Below are 20,000 nucleotides of genomic sequence, written 5' to 3'. Positions count from 1 at the left end.
AATGATATTTACAGCAGGAGATATATTAGACCGAGCTGTGAATCCAGTATATGAATAAATATCCAGTGTGTATAAACTGTGTAACTAAAATACCTTGTACAGTGGAAGAAATATTACAATGAGCTATGTGTCGAGAATACACTATTTAAATACACAGCGAGAAACAGGAAGAGACCAGAGGTTCAATGACTCTAAGATGGGACAGCAGTGTTGGCTGTGTATGTGTGTGTGAGTGAGTGAATGTGTAGCAACTAGTAGACGGTTTGTGATTGGCTGTTCAACAGTCTGATGGTAATAGAAGCTGTTCAACAGTCTGATGGTAATAGAAGCTGTTCAACAGTCTGATGGTGATAGAAGCTGTTCAACAGTCTGATGGTAATAGAAGCTGTTCAACAGTCTGATGGTAATAGAAGCTGTCCAACAGTCTGATGGTAATAGAAGCTGTTCAACAGTCTGATGGTGATAGAAGCTGTTCAACAGTCTGATGGTAATAGAAGCTGTTCAACAGTCTGATGGTAATAGAAGCTGTCCAACAGTCTGATGTAATAGAAGCTGTTCAACAGACTGATGGTAATAGAAGCTGTTCAACAGTCTGATGGTAATAGAAGCTGTTCAACAGACTGATGGTAATAGAAGCTGTTCAACAGTCTGATGGTAATAGAAGCTGTTCAACAGTCTGATGGTCTGGTAATAGAAGCTGTTCAACAGTCTGATGGTGATAGAAGCTGTTCAACAGTCTGATGGTAATAGAAGCTGTTCAACAGTCTGATGGTAATAGAAGCTGTTCAACAGTCTGATGGTGATAGAAGCTGTTCAACAGTCTGATGGTAATAGAAGCTGTTCAACAGTCTGATGGTAATAGAAGCTGTTCAACAGACTGATGGTAATAGAAGCTGTTCAACAGTCTGATGGTGATAGAAGCTGTCCAACAGACTGATGGTAATAGAAGCTGTTCAACAGACTGATGGTATGGTGATAGAAGCTGTCCAACAGACTGATGGTGATAGAAGCTGTCCAACAGTCTGATGGTAATAGAAGCTGTTCAACAGTCTGATGGTGATAGAAGTTGACTGATGGTAATAGAAGCAACAGACTGATGGTAATAGAAGCTGTTCAACAGACTGATGGTAATAGAAGCTGTTCAACAGTCTGATGGTAATAGAAGCTGTTCAACAGTCTGATGGTAATAGAAGCTGTTCAACAGTCTGATGGTAATAGAAGCTGTTCAACAGTCTGATGGTAATAGAAGCTGTTCAACAGTCTGATGGTAATAGAAGCTGTTCAACAGTCTGATGGTGATAGAAGCTGTTCTGATGGTGATAGAAGCAACAGACTGATGGTAATAGAAGCTGTTCAACAGTCTGATGGTAATAGAAGCTGTCCAACAGTCTGATGGTAATAGAAGCTGTCCAACAGACTGATGGTAATAGAAGCTGTCCAACAGACTGATGGTAATAGAAGCTGTTCAACAGTCTGATGGTAATAGAAGCTGTCCAACAGACTGATGGTAATAGAAGCTGTCCAACAGACTGATGGTAATAGAAGCTGTTCAACAGACTGATGGTAATAGAAGCTGTTCAACAGACTGATGGTAATAGAAGCTGTTCAACAGACTGATGGTAATAGAAGCTGTCCAACAGTCTGATGGTAATAGAAGCTGTTCAACAGACTGATGGTAATAGAAGCTGTTCAACAGTCTGATGGTAATAGAAGCTGTTCAACAGACTGATGGTAATAGAAGCTGTTCAACAGACTGATGGTAATAGAAGCTGTTCAACAGACTGATGGTAATAGAAGCTGTTCAACAGACTGATGGTAATAGAAGCTGTTCAACAGACTGATGGTAATAGAAGCTGTTCAACAGACTGATGGTAATAGAAGCTGTCCAACAGACTGATGGTAATAGAAGCTGTTCAACAGACTGATGGTAATAGAAGCTGTTCAACAGTCTGATGGTAATAGAAGCTGTCCAACAGACTGATGGTAATAGAAGCTGTCCAACAGACTGATGGTGATAGAAGCTGTCCAACAGACTGATGGTAATAGAAGCTGTTCAACAGTCTGATGGTAATAGAAGCTGTCCAACAGACTGATGGTAATAGAAGCTGTCCAACAGTCTGATGGTAATAGAAGCTGTTCAACAGTCTGATGGTGATAGAAGCTGTCCAACAGACTGATGGTAATAGAAGCTGTCCAACAGACTGATGGTAATAGAAGCTGTTCAACAGACTGATGGTGATAGAAGCTGTCCAACAGACTGATGGTAATAGAAGCTGTCCAACAGTCTGATGGTAATAGAAGCTGTTCAACAGTCTGATGGTAATAGAAGCTGTTCAACAGACTGATGGTAATAGAAGCTGTTCAACAGTCTGATGGTGATAGAAGCTGTCCAACAGACTGATGGTAATAGAAGCTGTTCAACAGACTGATGGTGATAGAAGCTGTTCAACAGTCTGATGGTGATAGAAGCTGTTCAACAGTCTGATGGTAATAGAAGCTGTTCAACAGTCTGATGGTAATAGAAGCTGTTCAACAGACTGATGGTAATAGAAGCTGTGTTTTTAGTCTCTCGGTTTTAGCTGTGATGCACCTGTACTGTCTTAGTCTGTCAGTCAGTAGCCGAGTGAAGAGTCCGTGGCTCCAGACTTATGATTTATGTCCTTATGATCTTCTTGGTTAATGTCCTGGAGGGCAGGCAGCACAGCAGTGAATTCTCTCGGGCGATAATGGGGTCGTCATTTGAACGTGAGGTATTTCAGGTCAAGAGGACTGAAACTCTTAAGGGTTTGTACATTCCTACAATCACACCATGAGTTGCTATTCATGAAACATCCTCCGTCTTTTCCCTCTCCACGCAATGTATGGAAAACCCCACAGGCTGTACAGCCTGATCAAGTACCTCCCCTGTCAACTGAGTCTCTGTAAAGCAGATTAGGTTACATTAGGCTAGATTAGGTTGTGAATCTCATATCGCTCTGGTAGGAAATCTACGCTCTAATCTCGCAAAGTTTTTTGTCTAGAGACTAATCTAGTTGGAAGTGGAGGGTAGAACGCCAGTTTGCCTTCCCCTTCTCCTTCTACCGCAGTGTCTTTTTGGAAAAAAAGGCTCCTGTGATGAATTAATGGCTTTGGGTAATCCAGACAAAGAATCCAGCTCCGGAAAGTTGAATTTGTAATGATTCATCTTCAATCTGATATCCAGAAATGTCTGTTGGTCATAGGAAATAATACTAGAAACCTTCTGATCAAATTATGTAAAAAAATAACACTAAAATAAACAAAAGACTGCAAAGTTGTCTGGGAGCTAGCAACAGGGCGGCCATCTTGTTCCATCACTTCAGATGGAATGCAGTCTAGAAATGTGGAATGCGGCTATCTTCTGTAAACCCCCCTACCTTGTCACAACACAACTGATGCTCAAACGCATTAAGAAGGAGAGAAATTCCACAAATGAACTTTTACTAAGGCACAACTGTTAATTTAAATGCATCCCAGGTGACTACCTCATAAAGCTGGTTGAGAGAATGCGAGTCTCAAACATAGAATATTTTCTGATTTGTTTAACACTTTTTTGGTTACTACATGATTCCATATGTGTTATTTCGTAGTTTTGATCTCTTCACTATTATTCTACAATGTATAGTCAAAATAAAGAAAAACCCTTGAATGGGTAGGGGTTCTAGAACTTTTTCTACAAGGTGTTCTAGAACTTTTTCTACAAGGTGTTCTAGAACTTTTTCTACAAGGGGTTTCTACAAGAACTTTTGACTTGCAATGTATACAAAAGTATGTGGACACATCTTAAAATTAGTGGATTCGGGGAAGGCCCCTTCCTGTTTCAGCATGAAAATGCCCCTCGTGCACAATGTGAGGTCCATACAGAAATGGTTTGTTAATAAGATCGGTGTGGAAGAGCTTGACTGGCCAGTATAGAGCCTTGACCTCAACCCCATCAAACACCTTCGGGATGAATTGGAACGCCGACTGCGAGTCAGGCCTAATCGCCCCAACATCAGTACCTGACCTCACTAATGCACTTCTGGCTGAATGAAAGCAAGTCCCCGCAGCAATGTTCCAACATCTAGTGGAAAGCCTTCCCAGAAAAGTGGAGGCTGTTATAACAGCAAAGGGGGGACCAACTCCATATTAAGGCCCCTGATTTTGGAATTCGATGTTTGACGAGCAGGTGTCCACATACTTTTGGCAACGTAGTGTATGCCAATGCTCTCTCTCTCTCTCTCTCTCTCTCTCTCTCTCTCTGTAGAGTATTCAGGATGCCCTCCAGAGGGCGCTGTCCTCTCTGCTGCAGACCTCACCTCACCGCAGAGTCGCCATGGTTACCTTCAATGACCAGGTACTGATTGATTTTTGGGAGAGAATTTAGAGGGAGGGAGGGAAACAGGTCCTGTTGTGACAGGACTGTATATATATATATATATATATATATATATATATATATATATATATATATATATATATATATATCACTGTATATAGACTTTGTTATTCTCCTATTGTTTTATTGACTGTACGCTTGTTTATTCCATGTGTAACTCTGTTGTTGTTGTTTCTGTCGCACTGCTTTGCTTTATCTTGGTCAGGTTGCAGTTGTAAATGAGAACTTGATCTCAACTGGCCAACCTGGTTAAATAAAGGTGTTCTCAACTGGCCTACCTGGTTAAATAAAGGTGTTCTCAACTGGCCTACCTGGTTAAATAAAGGTGTTCTCAACTAGCCTACCTGGTTAAATAAAGGTGTTCTCAACTGGCCTACCTGGTTAAATAAAGGTGTTCTCAACTAGCCTACCTGGTTAAATAAAGGTGTTCTCTACTAGCCTACCTGGTTAAATAAAGGTGTTCTCAACTAGCCTACCTGGTTAAATAAAGGTGTTCTCAACTGGCCTACCTGGTTAAATAAAGGTGTTCTCAACTGGCCAACCTGGTTAAATAAAAAGAGAAAAAAATAAATAAATGATACATTTTTGAAACCATTATTTAGAATGTTTAAATCAGGCCTACCACCGCTGTGTCGTCTGCAGACTTGATGATTGAGTTGGAGGGGTGCGTGGCCACACAGTCACGAGTGAATCCTTGTGGGGCCTCTGTGTTGAGGGTCAGCGTAGTGGAGGTGTTGTTGCCTACCTTCACCACCTGGGGGCGGCCCGTCACGAAGTCCAGGACCCAGTAGCACAGGGCGGGGTTCAAAGTACTATAGTGTCACATTGCCTCAGACTGGGAAAACTACTGGCACCCGGTTGTGCATGACACAGATTTAGTGAACCGTAGCGGTGTATTTTCAGTTCGAGTCCTTTGATAGCATGAATCAACCGTGGACAGAACAATGTTGAGAAACTTCCCGTCTGTTGATTTTTAAGATGATTGTATCAAGAACTAATGAATGATAGATAAATGGTGAGTGCATTTTTGCAAACCATTATTTAGAATGTTAAATCAGGCCTGTACCGTGTGTGTTGTGTGACGTGTGATTGAGTTGTGTGCATGCGTCACGTGTGTGGGGCCTCTGTGTTGAGGGTCACGTGTGTGTTGTGTTGCGTGCCTTCACCACCTGGGGGCGTGTTGCGGAAGTCCAGGACCCAGTAGCACAGTGGCGGGGTGTTGTGTTGCGTGACTGGGAAAACTACGTGTGTGTTGTGTTGCGTGCGTGAACGTGTGTGTATTTTCAGTTCGAGTCCTTTGTGCATGAATCAACCGTGGACAGAACAATGTTGAGAAACTTCCGTGCTGTTGAATTTTAAGTGATTGTGTTGCGAATGATAGATAGTGTGTGCTTGTGTTGCGTGCGTACGTGTGTGTTGTGTTGCGTGCGTACGTGTGTGTTGTGTTGCGTGCGTACGTGTGTGTTGTGTTGCGTGCGTACGTGTGTGTTGTGTTGCGTGCGTACGTGTGTGTTGTGTTGTGTGTGTTGTGTTGCGTGCGTACGTGTGTGTTGTGTTGCGTGCGTACGTGTGTGTTGTGTTGCGTGCGTACGTGTGTGTTGTGTTGCGTGCGTACGTGTGTGTTGTGTTGCGTGCGTACGTGTGTGTTGTGTTGCGTGCGTACGTGTGTGTTGTGTTGCGTGCGTACGTGTGTGTTGTGTTGCATGCGTACGTGTGTGTTGTGTTGCGTGCGTACGTGTGTGTTGTGTTGCGTGCGTACGTGTGTGTTGTGTTGCGTGCGTACGTGTGTGTTGTGTGCACGCGTGCAGGGATGTGTGTTTGATCGATAGTGTTTAATGGTGGCTCTTTCCTTTTAATGTATATAAAGGTGCGTGAGTTTCAAGTTTTCGAGAAGCTATTTTTTTCCCCACCCAATTTATTTTTCTTTTATGGTAAATTATTTAATTGCAATTCAACACCACTTTACATGACTGGCGACATAATTAGCAGAATCTTTAATGGTTATAAAAACAAACTGAGAGCAAATAAAAACGGCCTCATCTTGAATACATTCATCTAATGTCGGGCTACGAAAAGGGGGGACACTTACAGAGCCTCGTATTCAGACCCCTTGGATTTCTTCACATATTGTTGTGTTACAAAGTGGGATAAACATTTGTTTAATTGTCATTTTGTGTAATACAATTTTGATGGGGCCCAAAATAACCATGTAATGTCAAATACTATTATATATATTGTTTTTGATGAATAAAAACGCAATAACTAAAATATAGTAGTTGCATAAGTATTCAGCTTCCTGAGTCAATACATGTTAGAAGCAGCATTGGCAAAGATTACAGCTGTGAGGCTTTCTGGGTAATTCTCTAAGAACTTTGTACACCTCGATTGTGAAATATTTCCCCATTATTCTTTTCAAAATTCTTCAAGCACCTGAGCAGTTTCCTTCCTGTCCTGCAGCTCAGTTCAGAGGAAAACTGTATCTTCGATGTGTCTGGGTGGTTTAATGCATAATCCACAGCATAATTACGATCTTGACCAGGCTTAAATAGATATTAAATGTCTGATTTGTTATTGTTACCCGTCGACCAATCATTGCCCTTCTTTATGAGGCTTTCGAAAGCTCCCTGGTCGTTGTCGTTGAATCTGTGTTTGACATTCAATACTGTTGACTGAGGGGCCTTCCAGATGTTGTATGTATGGGGGACAGAGGAAGTGGTAGTCATTAAAAATAATAATGTCTGCCCCTATCATTTCACACAGTGAGTCCATGTCACTTATTATGGGATTTCTTAAGCCAAATTCTACTCCTGAACTAATTTAGGCTTGCCTAAACTAAGGGTCTGAATACTTATGCAATGACTATATTTTAGCAATGAATTTTTGTATTCTTAAAATAAATATATATGTATATAATTTTTCTTCCACTTTGAGAATTAAATCTATTTTAATACCGCATTGTAACACAATAACATTTGAAAAAAAAAAAAAAATACAAGGGTTCTGGAATACTTTTGCAAGGCAGCGTATTGTAGTCTACAATATGACTTAGATCTAACCTGGAGGAGGAAATGATATTGTCCTAAACACTTGTGATTTAATAAAAGGATCCAAAGCAATTTTTAAATAGAAGCTTATGATCCTCTGTGGCTAAGTCATGCTCTCTAGTGTAGTATTTTGAATGATTTCATTTATTTCTGGAAAAATTGGAGAAATTGGAGCAATTTAATAATTTTGGCAAATGTAATTAAATGTACATTTGGGGAAGTTTAGCTTAGACAATTAATTATCCCCGAGCTGACAAGGTAACAATCTGTGGTCTACCTGCCTACCTGTCTACCTTTCTATCTACTAACCTGCCTACCTGTCTACCTGCCTACCTTTCTACCTGTCTACATACTAACCTGCCTACCTGTCTACCTGCCTACCTGTCTACCTTTCTATCTACTAACCTTTCTACCTGTCTACCTGCCTACCTTTCTACCTGTCTACCTAGTAACCTGCCTACCTGTCTACCTACTAACCCGTCTACCTGTCTACCTGTCTACCTACTAACCTGTCTACCTGTCTACCTACTAACCTGTCTACCTGTCTACCTGCCTACCTGTCTACCTTTCTATCTACTAACCTGCCTACCTGTCTACCTGCCTACCTTTCTACCTGTCTACCTACTAACCTGCCTACCTGTCTACCTACTAACCCGTCTACCTGTCTACCTGTCTACCTACTAACCTGTCTACCTGTCTACCTACTAACCTGTCTACCTGTCTACCTGTCTACCTACTAACCTGTCTACCTGTCTACCTGCCTACCTGTCTACCTTTCTATCTACTAACCTGCCTACCTGTCTACCTGCCTACCTTTCTACCTGTCTACCTACTAACCTGCCTACCTGTCTACCTGCCTTCCTTTCTACCTGTCTACCTACTAACCTGTCTACCTGCCTACCTTTCTACCTGTCTACCTACTAACCTGCCTACCTGTGTACCTACTAACCCGTCTACCTGTCTACCTACTAACCTGTCTACCTGTCTACCTACTAACCTGTCTACCTGTCTACCTACTAACCTGTCTACCTGTCTACCTGCCTACCTGTCTACCTTTCTATCTACTAACCTGCCTACCTGTCTACCTGCCTACCTTTCTACCGGTCTACCTACTAACCTGCCTACCTGTCTGCCTACTAACCTGTCTACCTGTCTACCTACTAACCTGTCTACCTGTCTACCTACTAACCTGTCTACCTACTAACCTATCTACCTGTCTACCTACTAACCTGTCTACCTGCCTACCTTTCTACCTGTCTACCTACTAACCTGTCTACCTGTCTACCTGCATACCTTTCTACCTGTCTACCTACTAACCTGCCTACCTGTCTCCATGCCTGCCTGTCTACCTGCCTACCTGTCTACCTGTCCACCTGCCTACCTGCCTACCTGTCTACCTGCCTACCTGTCTACCTGTCTACCTGCCTACCTGCCTACCTGTCTACCTGCCTACCTGCCTACCTGTCTACCTGCCTACCTGTCTACCTTTCTATCTACTAACCTTTCTACCTGTCTAAAGGCCTACCTTTCTACCTGTCTACCTACTAACCTGCCTACCTGTCTACCTGCCTTCCTTTCTACCTGTCTACCTACTAACCTGTCGACCTGCCTACCCTTCTACCTGTCTACCTACTAACCTGCCTACCTGTCTACCTACTAACCCGTCTACCTGTCTACCTACTAACCTGTCTACCTGTCTACCTAGTAACCTGTCTACCTACTAACCTGTCTACCTGTCTACCTGTCTACCTACTAACCTGTCTACCTGCCTACCTACTAACCTGTCTACCTGTCTACCTACTAACCTGTCTACCTACTAACCTGCCTATCTGCCTACCTGTCTACCTACTAACCTGTCTACCTGCCTACCTGTCTACCTACTAACCTGCCTACCTGTCTACCTGCCTACCTGCCTACCTGCCTACCTGTCTACCTGTCTACCTGCCTACCTGTCTACCTTTCTATCTACTAACCTGCCTACCTGTCTACCTGCCCACCTTTCTACCTGTCTACCTACTAACCTGCCTACCTGTCTACCTGCCTTCCTTTCTACCTGTCTACCTACTAACCTGTCTACCTGCCTACCTTTCTACCGGCCTACCTGCCTACCTGTCTACCTGCCTACCTGTCTGCCTGCCTACCTGCCTACCTTCTGCCTGTCTACCTATCTACCTACTAACCTGCCTACCTGTCTACCTGTCTACCTACTAACCTGTCTACCTGCCTACCTGTCTACCTACTAACCTGCCTATCTGCCTACCTGTCTACCTACTAACCTGTCTACCTGCCTACCTGTCTACCTACTAACCTGCCTACCTGTCTACCTGTCTACCTGCCTACCTGTCTACCTGCCTACCTGTCTACCTTTCTATCTACTAACCTCCTACCTACCTGTCTACCTACCCTGCCTTCCTTTCTACCTGTCTACCTACTAACCTGTCTGTCTACCTGCCTACCTGTCTACCTACCTGTCTACCTGCCCCTGCCTACCTGTCTAACCTGTCCTACCTGTCTACCTACTAACCTGTCTACCTGTCTCTACCTGTCTACCTACTAACCTGTCTACCTACTAACCTGTCTACCTGTCTACCTGTCTACCTGCTAACCTGTCTACCTACCTGTCTACCTGTCTACCTACTAACCTGTCTACCTACTAACCTGTCTGCCTGTCTCCTGCCTACCTGTCTACCTACTAACCTGTCTACCTGCCTACCTCTCTACCTACTAACCTGCCTACCTGTCTACCTGTCTACCTGCCTACCTGCCTACCTGTCTACCTGTCTACCTGCCTACCTGTCTACCTTTCTATCTACTAACCTGCCTACCTGTCTACCTGCCTTCCGTTCTACCTGTCTACCTACTAACCTGTCTACCTGCCAACCTTTCTACCTGTCTACCTACTAACCTGCCTACCTGTCTACCTGCCTACCTGTCTACATGCCTGCCTGTCTACCTGCCTACCTGTCTACCTGTCCACCTGCGTACCTTTCTACCTGTCTACCTACCTACCTACCTGTCTACCGGTCTACCTGCCTACCTGTCTACCTATCTACCTGTCTACCTGCCTACCAGTCTACCTGTCTACCTGCTTACCTGCCTACCTGCCTACCAGTCTACCTGTCTACCTGCTTACCTGCCTACCGGTCTACCTGTCTACCTGTCTACCTGCCTACCTGTCTACCTGTCTACCTGTCTACCTATCTACCTACTAACCTGTCTACCTGCCTACCTTTCTACCGGTCTACCTGCCTACCTGTCCACCTGTCTACCTGTCTACCTATCTACCTACTAACCTGCCTACCTGCCTACCTGCCTATCTACCTACTAACCTGCCTACCTGTCTACCTGCCTACCTATCTACCTACTAACCTGCCTACCTGCCTACCTGTCTACCTGCCTACTGGTCTACCTGTCTACCTATCTACCTACTAACCTGCCTACCTGCCTACCTGCCTACCTATCTACCTGCTACTAACCTGTCTACCTACCTACCTGTCTACCTGCCTACCTGCCTACCTGTCTACCTGCCTACCTGCCTACCTGCCTACCTGTCCACCTGCCTACCTGCCTACCTGTCTACCTGCCTACCTGTCTACCTGTCTACCTGCCTACCTGTCTACCTGCCTACCTGTCTACCTGCCTACCTGTCTACCTGCCTACCTGTACACCTGTGGCATATTTTCTTTATTGGTATGATAATTATTTCTCTCTTGCTCTCTCTATATGGTGATGGTTCAGGTGTACCAGTCTCTCTGAGGGACTGGGCTATCAATAACACTCCCTCCTCATCCCCTCCCTCTCTCCCTCTGTAGGTAGTAGTGTATGGTGATGGTTCAGGTGTACCAGTCTCTCTGAGGGACTGGGCTCTAGTTGATTCTGACTACCTGAGACAACAGGGTAAACAGTACAACACTCCACACTGTATAGCTGAGAGCTACCAACACCTCTCACTGAGAGTCAAAGAGTGAGTCTGTCTGTCTGGTTGACTGTCTGACTGTCTGTCTATTTTTCTGGCTGGCTGCCTGACTGGTTGTCTGTCTGTCTGTCTGATTGACTGTCTGTCTGATTGACTGTCTGACTGTCTGGCTGGCTGTGTGCTTGGCTGGCTGGCTGTGTGCTTGTCTGGCTCTCTGCCTGACTGGTTGACTGTCTGACTTGCTGGCTGTCTCTGTCTGGCTGTCTGACTGTGACTGACTGACTGTCTGCCTGTCTATCTGGTTGACTGTATGGCTGTCTGGCTAGTTGACTGTCTGACTGTCTGGTTGTCTGTCTTTGTCTGGCTGTATGTCTGGCTGTCTGTCTGTCTCTGACTGGCTAGCTGACTGTCTGGTTGACTGTCTGACTGGCTGTATGACTGTCTGGTTGACTGTTTGACTGGCTGTATGACTGTCTGGTTGACTGTTTGTCTGGCTGTATGACTGTCTGGTTGACTGTTTGACTGGCTGTATGACTGTCTGGTTGACCGTTTGTCTGGCTAGCTGACTGTCTGGTTGACTGTTTGACTGGCTAGCTGACTGTCTGGCTGACTGTTTGACTGGCTAGCTGACTGTCTGGTTGACTCTCTGACTGGCTGTATGACTGTCTAGTTGACTGTTTGTCTGGCTAGCTGACTGTCTGGTTGACTGTTTGACTGGCTGATTGACTGTTTGACTGTCTGGTTGACTGTTTGACTGGCTAGCTGACTGTCTGGTTGACTGTTTGACTGGCTGTATGACTGTATGGTTGACTGTTTGACTGGCTAGCTGACTGGCTGGTTGACTGCTTGACTGGCTAGCTGACTGGCTGGTTGACTGTTTGACTGGCTAGCTGACAGTCTGGTTGACTGTTTGACTGGCTGTATGACTGTCTGGTTGACTGTTTGACTGGCTAGCTGACTGTCTGGTTGACTGGTTGACTGGCTGGTTGACTGTTTGACTGGCTAGCTGACTGGCTGGTTGACTGTTTGACTGGCTAGCTGACTGTCTGGTTGACTATTTGACTGGCTAGCTGACTGTCTGGTTGACTGTTTGACTGGCTAGCTGACTGTCTGGTTGACTGTTTGACTGGCTAGCTGACTGTCTGGTTGACTGTTTGACTGGCTAGCTGACTGTCTGCCTGTCTTATTAAAACTGTATCTCCCTATCCAGGCTGAGGGAGCATGGAGCTACAGCGCTGGGTCCTGCTGCCTTGGTCTCCGTTGCTATGGCGTCTCGATACGTGGGGTCAAAGGTCAGAGCTGAGCATTCCATTCAATACCAGTTCACTTCCTGTCTCACAGCCAATCCGATGCCTGGTTGACATTCTGACAGCATGTCCCATTTCTGTCTGTTTGACAACTCCTATGTTATTGTTGCGACCATTTATAATCTTTCTGTGTTCTGTGATTGGTTGACCTCTAGGTGATCCTGTGTACAGACGGGCGAGCTAACATCGGATTGGGTCTAATGGAGGAGAGTCCCGCCCCTTTCTCCTCCCCCCAGTCACCTTACTTCTACAGACAGCTAGCCCACGAGGCAGCTAACAGTGGGTTAGTGTACCCCCGAAATACCTCCACGTACCCTCTATATACCACCGAAACCCATGTACCCCTAAATAAAATACAATGCACCCCCAAACATCTACGCCCAAAAGCTTATCACAAAACTCCCAAATATCATAACCCATAAAGCACCAAAACCTGGGTGGACAGCAGAGGACTGTTTACCCACTGGTCTAGCGAGGGGGGGCACAAGTTTTGGGGACCCCCCCAGATAGCATATGAACACATCATAAGCCATGGAATAAATGTTTAGAATTACAGGACTGACTGACTGACTGATTGGCTGACTGACTGATTGACTGACTGATTGACTGACTGACTGACTGATTGGCTGACTGACTGACTGATTGACTGACTGACTGGCTGACTGATTGATTGACTGATTGATTGACTGACTGATTTATTGACTGATTGATTGACTGACTGACTGATTGGCTGACTGATTGACTGGCTGACTGACTGATTGATTGACTGACTGACTGATTGGCTGACTGATTGGCTGACTGATTGGCTGACTGATTGGCTGACTGACTGGCTGACTGATTGATTGACTGACTGATTGGCTGATGGACTGACTGACTGCCTGATTGACTGACTGACTGACTGCCTGACTGATTAACTGACTGACTGACTGCCTGACTGGCTGACTGACTGACTGATTGGCTGACTGACTGACTGATTGGCTGACTGACTGATTGACTGATTGACTGACTGCCTGCCTGACTGACTGATTGACTGCCTGACTGACTGCCTGCCTGACTGACTGACTGCCTGCCTGATTGACTGACTGACTGATTGACTGACTGACTGCCTGATTGACTAATTTACTAACTGATTGACTGACTGACTGACTGCCTGATTGACTGACTGACTAATTTACTGACAGACTGACTAATTTACTGATTGACTGACTGATTGACTGACTGACTGACTGCCTGCCTGATTGACTAATTTACTGACTGATTGAATAACTGACTGACTGCCTGATTGACTGACTGACTAATTTACTGACTGACTGACTAATTTACTGACTGACTGACTAATTTACTGACTGACTAATTTACTGACTGATTGAATAACTGGCTGACTGCCTGATTGACTGACTGACTGCCTGATTTACTGACTGACTAATTTACTGACTGACTGACTAATTTACTGCCTGACTGACTGACTAATTTACTGACTGACTGACTAATTTACTGACTGACTGCCTGATTGACTGACTGATTGTATTACCTGTTTCTGCAGTGTGATAGTGTCGGTGATGACATTTGAGGGAACAGACTGCAGGTTGGCTGAGGTGGGACTACTGGCAGACCAGACTGGAGGCAGGGTGAGACTCATTCATTCACACACAACAGATCTGCCCAGTCGTGGACGCACACACACACACACACACACGCACACACACACGCACACACACACACACACACACACACACACACACACACACACACACACACACACACACACACACACACACACACACACACACACACACACACACACACACACACACACACACACACACACACACCTGTGTAAATGTCTCGGATAGCATCAGCCTAAGGAATAAAAAACAGAAACATGAAGGTAGAGTTTTGGCAGCCTCTGTGGCAGTACATGCCAGGAATGCGTGAGTGTGAGTGTGTGAGTTTAGCCATTGAGGTGATGAGAGATGTGCTTCCTTCCTTGTTTGTTTGTTACTTCAACAGTGTTCTAGAACACCTCGGTCTTCTCTGTCTCTAGTCCTCATTGGATGATTGGTTTAGTATGTGAAAGTTCATTTGACTCTCTCTCTCTTTCTCTTTCTCTCCTTTCCCTATGCTCCCTCTGCTCTCTTCTGCATCTCTCTTCCACACCTCCTCTTCTCACCAGTCCTTTCCCACACTTTCAATTCAATTCAATTCAAGGGCCTTTATTGCCATGGTAAACATTTCTCTACCTCTCACTCTTTCCTTCTCCTCCTACTCCCCCTCTTCCTCCTCCATGTCAGTCCAGAATATATACAGTGCCTTGCGAAAGTATTCGGCCCCCTTGAACTTTGCGACCTTTTGCCACATTTCAGGCCCAATTTTTCAGTTTTTGATTTGTTAAAAAAGTTTGAAATATCCAATAAATGTCGTTCCACCTCATGATTGTGTCCCACTTGTTGTTGATTCTTCACAAAAAAATACAGTTTTATATCTTTATGTTTGAAGCCTGAAATGTGGCAAAAGGTCGCAAAGTTCAAGGGGGCCGAATACTTTCGCAAGGCACTGGATGTATACATTGAGGGAAAAAAGTATTTGATCCCCTGCTGATTTTGTACATTTGCCCACTGGCAAAGAAATTATCAGCCTATAATTTTAATGGAAGGTTTATTTGAACAGCGAAAGACAGAATAACAAAAAAATACAGAAAAACGCTTGTCAAAAATGTTATAAATTTATTTGCATTTTAATGAGGGAAATAAGTATTTGACCCCTCTGCAAAACATAACTTAGTACTTGGTGGCAAAACCCTTGCTGGCAAAAAAGGTCAGACATTTCTTGTCGTTGGCCACCAGGTTTGCACACATGTCAGCAGGGATTTTGTCCCACTCCTCTTTGCAGATCTTCTCCAAGTCATTAAGTTTTCGAGGCTGACGTTTGGCAACTCAAACCTTCAGCTCCCTCCACAGATTTTCTATGGGATTATGGTCTGGAGACTGGCTAGGCCACTCCAGGGCCTTAATGTGCTTCTTCTTGAGCCACTCCTTTGTTGCCTTGGCCGTGTGTTTTGAGTCATTGTCATGCTGGAATACCCATCCATGACCCATTTTCAATGCCCTGGCTGAGGGAAGGAGGTTCTCACCCAAGATTTGACGGTACATGGCCCCGTTCATCGTCCCTTTGATGCGGTGAAGTTGTCCTGTCCCCTTAGCAGGAAAACACCCCCAAAGCATAATGTTTCCACCTCCATGTTTGACGGTGGGGATGGTGTTCTTGGGGTCATAGGCAGCATTCCTCCTCCTCCAAACACGGCGAGTTGAGTTGATGCCAAAGAGCTCCATTTTGGTCTCATCTGATGACAACACTTTCACCCAGTTGTCCTCTGAATCATTCAGATGTTCATTGGCAAACTTCAGACGGGCATGTATATGTGCTTTCTTGAGCAGGGGGACCTTGCGGGCGCTGCAGTATTTCAGTCCTTCAAGACGTAGTGTGTTACCAATTGTTTTCTTGGTCTTGGCCATGGTGGAGAGTTTGGAATCTGATTGATTGATTACTTCTGTGGACAGGTGTCTTTTATACAGGTAACAAACTGAGATTAGGAGCACTCCCTTTAAGAGTGTGCTCCTAATCTCAGCTCGTTACCTGTATAAAAGACACCTGGGAGCCAGAAACCTTTCTGATTGAGAGGGGGTCAAATACGTATTTCCCTCATTAAAATGCAAATCAATTTATAACATTTTTGACATGCGTTTTTGTTATTCTGTCTCTCACTGTACAAATTAACCTACCATTAAAATTACAGACTGATCATTTCTTTGTCAGTGGGCAAACGTACAAAATCAGCAGGGGATCAAATACTTTTTCCTTCACTGTATGTGTCACGCCCTGGCCATAGAGAGGCTTTTATTCTCTATTTTGGTTAGGCCAGGGTGTGACTAGGATGGGCATTCTAGTTTCTTTATTTCTATGTTTTTCTGTTTCTATGTTTTGGCCGGGTATGGTTCTCAATCAGGGACAGCTGTCTATCGTTGTCTCTGTTTGGGAATCATACTTCGGCAGCCTGTTTTGCCACCTTAGTTGTATAGTTAGTATAAGTTAGTTAGTTAGTTAGTTAGTTAATTAGTTATACAGTGCATTTGGAAAGTATTCAGACCCCTTGACTTTTTCCATAGTTTGTTACATTGCAGCCATATTCTAAAATTGATTAAATCATTTTGGTGTTTATAGATATTATGGACTGTATATGAATATAAAAGGTGTGTACAGCAGTAGTTATGAAGGATGAGCCTGGACTAGAATACAGTATATACATATGAAGTGGGTAAAACAGTATGTAAACTCACATCCTCTGTCAACTGTTCAGGTGAATATAGTAAGCATCGGAACCGTAGCAACAGAGATCCAGTCAGCTCTGGCCGACAACATACTAGCAACGGGTGTCATGGCAACGCTACTAGCAGCTGATGGCGTGTGAGTATGACTCCATTTTGGGTTAAGTGTGACACACACACACATCTTTGATTTCAATATCTGTTTTGTTTTTTATTCAAGTCTCTACAGTCAGTCATGAAAACATGTGACGTCTCTCTGTCTGTCCACCAGGTATTTCCCCTACGAGGAGGAGTGTAGCCACCGTCTAGTAAGGGAGATAGGGAACGTAACAGAAGCAGTAGAAATCACCTTTCAGTTCGCCTGCAAGCCTGACAGCGTAGAGAGTGAGTGATACACACACACACACACACACACACACACACATGCATAGATACATGCACAAACATGCACACAACAGTAGTGGGCTTGATTACCAACAAAAACGAGACGGCCTACAGGGAAGAGGTGAGGGCCCTTGGAGTGTGGTGTCAGGAAAATAACCTCACACTCAACGTCAACAAAACAAAGAAGATGATCGTGGACTTCAGGAAACAGCAGAGGGAGGACCCCCCCCCCCCTTCATCCACATCGACGGGACAGTAGTGGAGAAGGTGGAAAGTTTTAAGTTTCTTGGCGTACACATCACAGAAAAACTGAAATGATCCACCCACACAGACAGCGTGGTGAAGAAGGCCCAGTAGCGCCTCCTCAACCTCAGGAGGCTGAAGAAATGTGGCTTGTCACCCAATACCCTGACAAACTTTTTACAGATGCACAATCGAGAGCATCCTGTCGGAAACTGCACGGAAACTGCACCCTGTCAACCGCAAGACTTTCCAGAGGGTGGTGCGGTGGTGCGGTCTGCACAACGTATCACTGGGGGCAAACTACCTGCCCTCCATGACACCTACAGCACCCGATGTCACAGGAAGGCCAAAAAGATCATCAAGGACAACAACCACCCGAGCCACTGCCTGTTCACCCCGCTGTCATCCAGAAGGCGAGGTCAGTACAGGTGCATCAAAGCAGGGACCGAGAGACTGAAAAACAGCTTCTATCTCAAGGTCTTCAGACTGCTAAACAGCAATAACTAACTCAGAGAGGCTGCTGCCTACATCAAATCAAATCAAATGTATTTATATAGCCCTTCTTACATCAGCTGACATCTCAAAGTGTTGTACAGAAACCCAGCCTAAAACCCCAAACAGCAAGCACTGCAGGTGTAGAAGCACGGTGGCTAGGAAAAACTCCCTGAAAGGCCAAAACCTAGGAAGAAACCTAGAGAGGAACCAGGCTATGTGGGGTGGCCAGTCCTCTTCTGGCTGTGCCGGGTAGAGATTATAACAGAACATGGCTAAGATGTTCAAATGTTCATAAATGACCAGCATGGTCAAATAATAATAATCACAGGCAGAACAGTTGAAACTGGAGCAGCAGCACGGCCAGGTGGACTGGGGACAGCAAGGAGTCACCATGCCAGGTAGTCCTGAGGCATGGTCCTAGGGCTCAGGTCCTCTGAGAGAGAGAAATAAAGAGAGAAAGAGAGAATTAGAGAGAGCATACTTAAATTCACACAGGACTCCGGATAAGACAGGAGAAGTACTCCAGATATAACAAACTGACACTAGCCCCCCGACACATAAACTACTGCAACATAAATACTGGAGGCTGAGACAGGAGGGGTCAGGAGACACTGTGGCCCCATCCGATGATACCCCGGCACAGGGCCAAACAGGGAGGATATAACCCCACCCACTTTGCCAAAACACAGCCCCCACACCACTAGAGGGATATCTTCAACCACCAACTTACCATCCTGAGACAAGGCCGAGTATAGCTCACAAAGATCTCTGCCACGGCACAACCCAAGGGGGGTGCCAACCCAGACTGGAAGACCACGTCAGAGACTCAACCCACTCAAGTGACACACCCCTCCTAGGGACGGGATGACAGAGCACCAGTAAGCCAGTGACTCAGCCCCTGTAATAGGGTTAGAGGCAGAGAATCCCAGTGGAAAGAGGGGAACCGGCCAGCCAGAGACAGCAAGGGCGGTTCGTTGCTCCAGAGCCTTTCCGTTCACCTTCACACTCCTGGGCCAGACTACACTCAATCATATGACCTACTGAAGAGATGAGTCTTCAGTAAAGACTTACATGGAGACCCAATCACTGGCCACTTTAATAAATGGATCACTACTCACTTTAAACAATGTCACTTTAAATAATGCCACTTTAATAATATTTACATATCTTACATTACTCATACCACATGTATATACTGTATTTTATACCATCTATTGTCGCTCGGCCATCGCCCATCCATATATTTTTATGTACATATTCTCATTCACCCATTTAGATTTGTGTATTAGGTTGTTGTTGTGGAATTGTTAGATCACTTGTTAAATATTACTGCATGTTCAGAACTAGAAGCACAAGCATTTCACTACACTCACATTAACATCTGCTAACCATGTGTATGTGACCAATAAAATGTGAGTTGACATGCACAATCGCACACACTCTCAAACACACACACACAGTTCCCCATAGTGACTCCCTGTGTGTGTGTGTGTGTGTGTGTGTGCGTGCGTGCGTGTCTGTGTGTGCGTGCGTGTCTGCGTGCGTGTCTGTGTGTGCGTGTCTGTGTCTGTGTGTGTGTGTCTGTGTGTGTGTGCTTGTCTGTGTGTGCGTGTCTGTGTGTGTGTGTGTGTGTGTGTGTGTGTGTGTCTGTGTGTGTGTGCGTGCGTGTCTGTGTGTCTGTGTGTGCGTGTCTGTGTGTGCGTGTCTGTGTGTGTGTCTGTGTGTGTGTGTGTTTGTACAGGTTTCATGCGTAGAGCCAGACTACCGTTCCAGTTACAGCTGTCCTTCACCACCAGAGATCAACAGAACGTCACACGCATCATTACTGAACAGAGACGGGTTACAACCAGCAGGTAACGCACGCACGCACAGACAGACAGACAGACAGACAGA

General features: G+C 45.0%; 2 protein-coding genes across 4 annotated transcripts in view; one reads left to right on the top strand and one right to left on the bottom strand.

Annotated features, from left to right (window-relative positions):
• Positions 1-20,000, bottom strand: part of LOC112259691 (gastrula zinc finger protein XlCGF57.1) — a 1,127,091-nt gene that overhangs the window by 252,718 nt on the left and 854,373 nt on the right. The gene's annotated exons all lie outside the window — the stretch shown is intronic.
• Positions 1-20,000, top strand: part of si:dkey-9k7.3 (circularly permutated Ras protein 1) — a 41,609-nt gene that overhangs the window by 19,562 nt on the left and 2,047 nt on the right. For all 3 annotated transcript variants that reach the window (XM_042329400.1, XM_042329401.1, XM_042329399.1), the window contains 8 exons: positions 4,265-4,354; positions 11,253-11,404; positions 12,567-12,648; positions 12,819-12,946; positions 14,207-14,291; positions 17,018-17,124; positions 17,257-17,369; positions 19,849-19,960. In XM_042329400.1, coding sequence (XP_042185334.1) covers positions 4,265-4,354; positions 11,253-11,404; positions 12,567-12,648; positions 12,819-12,946; positions 14,207-14,291; positions 17,018-17,124; positions 17,257-17,369; positions 19,849-19,960 — 869 coding nt within the window. The remainder of the gene's footprint in view (positions 1-4,264; positions 4,355-11,252; positions 11,405-12,566; positions 12,649-12,818; positions 12,947-14,206; positions 14,292-17,017; positions 17,125-17,256; positions 17,370-19,848; positions 19,961-20,000) is intronic.

The sequence above is a fragment of the Oncorhynchus tshawytscha genome, linkage group LG10 (genome assembly GCF_018296145.1).
Source record: "Oncorhynchus tshawytscha isolate Ot180627B linkage group LG10, Otsh_v2.0, whole genome shotgun sequence".
Classification (NCBI taxonomy): Eukaryota; Metazoa; Chordata; class Actinopteri; order Salmoniformes; family Salmonidae; genus Oncorhynchus; species Oncorhynchus tshawytscha.
Note: the sequence above shows the minus strand (reverse complement) of the source record. Positions and strands in the feature narration are given on the sequence as shown.